This window comes from Pelmatolapia mariae, linkage group LG4 (assembly GCF_036321145.2).
Source record: "Pelmatolapia mariae isolate MD_Pm_ZW linkage group LG4, Pm_UMD_F_2, whole genome shotgun sequence".
NCBI lineage: Eukaryota > Metazoa > Chordata > Actinopteri > Cichliformes > Cichlidae > Pelmatolapia > Pelmatolapia mariae.
In genome coordinates, this window is record NC_086230.1 from 1,023,146 (window position 1) to 1,028,608 (window position 5,463).

General features: G+C 48.0%; 1 protein-coding gene across 1 annotated transcript; it reads right to left on the bottom strand.

Moving 5' to 3' along the window:
* Window positions 1-227: 227 nt before the first annotated feature.
* On the bottom strand, window positions 228-2,048 carry LOC134626643 (general transcription factor II-I repeat domain-containing protein 2-like). Its single transcript, XM_065470676.1, is given in 1 exon segment — window positions 228-2,048. A coding segment is annotated over 1 exon segment (1,821 nt).
* Window positions 2,049-5,463: the final 3,415 nt, after the last annotated feature.

The following is a 5,463-nucleotide window of genomic DNA, read 5'->3' on the forward strand; positions in this document are numbered from 1 at the left end:
GAAAAAAAAAAAAATCAAATCAGTTGTATTCTTTCTCATGGCTCTTATCTGAGTCTATTAACTGAAAAATAAATATAAATAAATAAAATACAATAATATAAAATACAAAAATCTATGGCACACAGACAAAACAATACTTCCTTCAAAGAAAAATCACGTCTTGTAGAAACGAATGTAAAAAATTTAACTGAATTAAAAACTAAAAATACGTAAATGTTCTGCGATGCTCACTTGTCTGAGCCTGAGCCTGATACTTGGTGGTGTCTCATCTTTTGTACGAGTTCATCAATGTTCGGGGTCAGGCTCTGAGCTGAGGAAATCCTCAGGATTGAGTCAAGGTGTTTATCAGTAAGACGGCTCCGGTGTGATGTTTTGTTTAGCTTCATCAAAGAGAACAATTGTTCACACAGGTATGTGCTGCCAAACATGGAGAGCGTCTGAGCAGCTTGGATGCGCAGCTGAGGCATTGTGTCGGGGACGAAACGTGCAAACTCAGCGGCACCCACTCGCTCATATTTTTCCCTCAGTGTGTCATTGCACTGGAGCTCAATCAACTCCATTTGGAGGTTTGGTGGTGCGCTTTCCACATCAACTCCAAAAGGATTGGCAAGTAGTTCGAACCTGCTTTTTTGAACTTCAAAGTCAGCAAATCGGCGTCAGAACTCGGCGGCAAGTATGTTGAGTTTATCGGCAAACCGTGCACTTGGGAACACAGCGGTAGAGAGCTTCTCTTTCATGGTCTGGCAGCTGGGGAAGTGGCTCAGGTTTTCTTTCTGCATCTGCGTCTCCCACAGACTCAGCTTGGTTTTAAACGCCTTCACCGTACTGTACATATCAGAGATGACACGCCCCCGTCCGTGCAGTTGCAGGTTCATCACATTCAGATGGCTTGTGATGTCGCACAGAAACGCCATTTCACACATAAATGTTTCATCTCGAAGCTCTGTTGTGTCTTTCCCTTTGCTCTCCATGAACAGACAGATCTCCTCACGAAGCTCGAAACATCTTTGCAGCACCTTTCCCTGGCTTAGCCATCGCACATCTGTGTGATAGGGCAAGTCACCATACTCTGTATCTAACTCGCCCAGAAATGCCTTGAACTGGCGGTGATTTAAACCTTTGGCTCTGATGAAGTTAATTGCACGTGTTATGATGGTCATTACATGTTCCATTTTCAAGGCTTTGCCACATAACGACTCCTGGTGTATTATGCAGTGATAAGCTGTCAGCTCCTCTGTGACATTTTTGTCCCGCATCCTGTCACGTATCCTTGCCACCAATCCACTCCTGTGTCCACACATCGCGGGTGCTCCGTCTGTTGTCAATCCCACGAGTTTTTCCCAAGGCAGTCCCATCTCATTTACACTTCTGGATACCTCTTCATACAGATCTTGTCCTGTAGTCGTGCCATGCATCGGACGTAACGCCAAAAACTCTTCTGTTACGGTCAGGCTGGAGTCCACTCCACGAATGAAAATTGACAACTGGGCAATGTCAGTTGTGTCAGTGCTCTCATCCACAGCAAGGGAATATGCAATGAAATCTTTTCCCTTTTCCACAAGCTGTTCTTTTAGATTGGTGGACAGCTGGTCTACACGTTCAGCAACGGTGTTTCTGCTCAGGCTCACGTTTGAAAATAGCTGCCTTTTGTCTGGGCACACTGCGTCACAAACTTTAAGCATACAGCTTTTGATAAACTCTCCCGCTCTAAATGGTCGGGCTGATTTTGCAACTTCTTCTGCCACAAGAAAACTCGCCTTGACAGCAGCCTCGCTTTGTGATTTTGCTTTTGTGAATAGAGCCTGCCGGGACTTAAGACCTCGTTTTAATTCTTCCACCTTCTGTAGCCTTTGTTCCGTGTCCATATTCTTGTCTTTGTGTTTCTTAGAGGTTTCATAGTGCCGTCTTAGATTATATTCTTTCATTACAGCCACACTTTCTCCACACAGAAGACAAACAGGTTTGCCTTTTACCTCCGTGAACATGTACTCTGCCTCCCACCTGGCTTGAAATTCCCTGTGCTCACCGTACACCTTCCGTTTAGCCATTACTGGGGAGGGGAGTTGCTGAAAGTTGACATCTGCTCTGAATGCTGATGAATAATGATGAATAATGAAGCCGAGTCCCGCTTCCAGCGCTGCAGTGAGTTCGCGGGCTTCCGTTGCATTGTGGGGAATGGAGTATTGGTGCGTGCAAAACCCCAGCAGGCAGCTGTGACCTGCGGGCCGATTCTAATACTAATCAAATATCATCCCGGGGGCCATAATAATTCATTCGCGTGCCAGATTTGGCTCACAGGCCTTGACTTTGACACATGTGGAGTAGAGGGTTTGGTTGTGGTGTTGGAAGAGAGGTTGGTGTAGCTGGCAGCAATCATCTAATCCTCCTATTTCAGTAGGACGCTGAGACCTGCAGGGGAAGAACGGACAGTGAAGCTGTGCTGCAGTAACATTTGTGGAGACAACAGAGAGTGGCTGAAAAGATGCCCTGCACTTTGTGGGAGAAACTGCACTGTAAATAAAGAGAACACACCAAGCAAACCAAGAAAATCAACCAGTCCCAGCTACAAGGAGGCCTCCTGACCCCCATCCGAATGCCACCACCTGTGGAGGAATGCTGCATAAGGCCTACTAACCCATTCTTCCCTGTCTTCTTTTCCTGTGACTTTCGTGTTTAAGGTGCAGGTGACCGGGGCACTTCAGGGAGGTGTTTCATGTCGCCAGCCCCGTAACACTATCCTGGGAGGGATGTAAGGTGTTCCAGTAAGGTGCCAATTGGATATGCACCAGGTTTTGGTGGACTTGGGCTGCAACAAGACCCTGGTTCAGCCAGGGTCAGTGGTGCAGGCGGAGTGGGTGGCGGTTAGATGTGTGCATGGGGATGTTCATAAATATCCTGTAGTGCCATTAGACATTAAGTAAATGGGCAAAACATGTTGATTAGCTTATGCCTGATACACCCCTTCATTTTGGGAACAGATTGGCCTGGGTTGCAGCCAGGATGCAATGGCTGTCGTTTTCTCTCCCTGTGGGCGCACCTGCCAACCTCCCAAGTGGTAATCCAGATACTCTACCTCCCTCTGTTCAACTGCACACTTTTTTGGGTTGGCTGTGAGTCCTGACAGCCTCAGGGACTGCACGGACCGTGGCCACCTGCTTTGCCCAAGTGTCACTGTGGATGATGACATCATCCAGGTAAGTGGCAGCATGTGCAGCATGTGGCTGCAGCACCCCGTCCATGAGCATGTGGCTGCAGCACCCCGTCCATGAGGCACTGGAAAGTGGTGGGGGCTCTGAACAAGCCGAACAGAAGTGTGACGAATTGGTTCAACCCAGGGCACGGAATAACCATCCATCTGTGAAACCTCGTTCTCCTTGTGTGATCTACACAGAACTAGATCCAGCCTTCTTCACTTCTTCACATCCTACTTAACTATGAGGCTACTTCACGCGCTGTCACTCTTTTATTACTCCCATTTTCAGTACCTCAGCCAATTCGTTCTGAACAATTTAGCTTTTATGTGCAGGCAACCTAGTAGAGTAGTAGTAAAGCGTAGAGTATCGTCTCAAGACGACTTTAGTGGGAAATCTCCCATGGATTCAATCACTTGAGCCAGCAGGGCCTCAGGCCCCCACCAGCCCTCCTCTCAGAGTTAGTGTTGTGGACCAGGGTCTGTGTGCGTTGGTCCACCAAAGCCTGGCAGATGCCCCTGTGGAACCTTACCAATATGCTGTATGTCTCTCTAAGAACAGGAGAGCATCATAGGGCCAACCACACACAACAGCTGTTCCACTTTCGGCGAAGGTGCCCTAGCCACTTGGACCTCCAGCACTCCTGCCCCAGCACTCATGCAGCTCCCGGTGAGTGGGATGCAGGACCCATAGCCGCCGGGACCTGCAGAGAGATCGCAGTGGAAAATGAAATCAATGCCAATATGCCCTGCTCCTTCGCCACTGACCAGGATGGAAACATGCCACAGAGCCTCCTCCTCTGGGCCATGACTGGTTGGCTCCCCGCCGCCAGCTGCAAGTGTTCTCATGGAGTTCCTGGCCCCACTGCCAGCTGATCCTCTGCCATGTCACTCTTCCACTCATGCCATCCATCATGAAAGTGGACCACAAAGGGTTCATGCCACTTGGCGAGTGACTTTGAGCTTGAAGAAGGGAGTAATACAGGCACTTTGGCCCCTGGTGAAAATTGCCTGAGTCTAGCCCCTCTGTTGTACAGGCACTGTTGACGTTCCCGGGCCTAGAGCTAATGTTCCTGTGACAATCTGTGTGCAGCTTTGGGCTCAGGTCCAGGACATACTGAATCTTGTTTTTAGCTGGGCCTGGACTGTCCTCTCAGTGTTCTTTAATCAGGTCCAACAACCCCGCGACTTCCTGCTGAACAGCAACTGAAAGGGGGAAAACTCTTGTAAGTGCGGAGTGCCTCCCGCACTGCAAACAACAGAGGGTCTAACCAGTGATCCCAATTGCGTCTATCCCCGTGAATGAACTTATGAATCATGGAGTTTAAAGTGTTATTGAGCCGCTCCATCAACCCTTCAGTTTGGGGTGGTAGATGCTTGTCTGGTCTCCATCTGTGCTGGCGCTTGCCCTCTGCCATCTCTGCAAGCATTTGGGGGAGCAGTTGGAGTGGCTGCGTGTGTTGCAAGTCTGATATGGCGAGCCTGGGTTTCGGCACCAATGTAAACCTCTGTCACACTGGCAAGGTTCAACCTGCTTGTGAATACTTTTATTTACAGTGAACAGTTTTGCTTTCAAGTTTTTGACTCTGGCCAGACAGCTTTCCAGTTGCCTCCACATCCCCACTAAGGTCCCGGTGTTACTGATAAAGATCGTGATTACTAGATGGAATGCAGCTGCCCTGGCAGCCTTCTTGTGGCACTGCTCCTCAAACTTGCTGTGCCACCCCTCCCCTGCAGTGGAGCCAAAGACCATACATCTGCAAGAGAAAAATTTAAGCCTAATCTTAAAAGGAAACAATCAACATGCTGCCGAATCCACACTGGAAGCTGGTTCCACAGAAGAAAACTGAAGGCTCTGCCTCCCATTCTACTTTTAAATACTCTAGGAACAACAAGTAAGCCTGCAGTGTGAGAGCGAAGTGCTCTAATAGGGTGACATGGTACTACAAGGTCATTAAGATAAGATGGGCCCTGATTATTCACATCTTGTATGGGATGTGAAGAATTTTAAATTATATTCTGGATTTAACAGGAAGCCAATGAAGGGAAGCCAATACAGGAGAAATCTGCTCTCTTTCTAGTCCCTGTCAGGACTCTTGCTGCAGCATTTTGGATTAACTGAAGGCTTTTCAGGGAGTTTTTAGGACATCCTGATAATAATGAATTACAGTAGTCCAGCCTAGAAGTAATAAATGCATGAACTAGTTTTTCAGCATCACTCTGAGACAGGATATTTCTAATTTTAAAGATGTTGCACAAATGGAAGAAAGCAG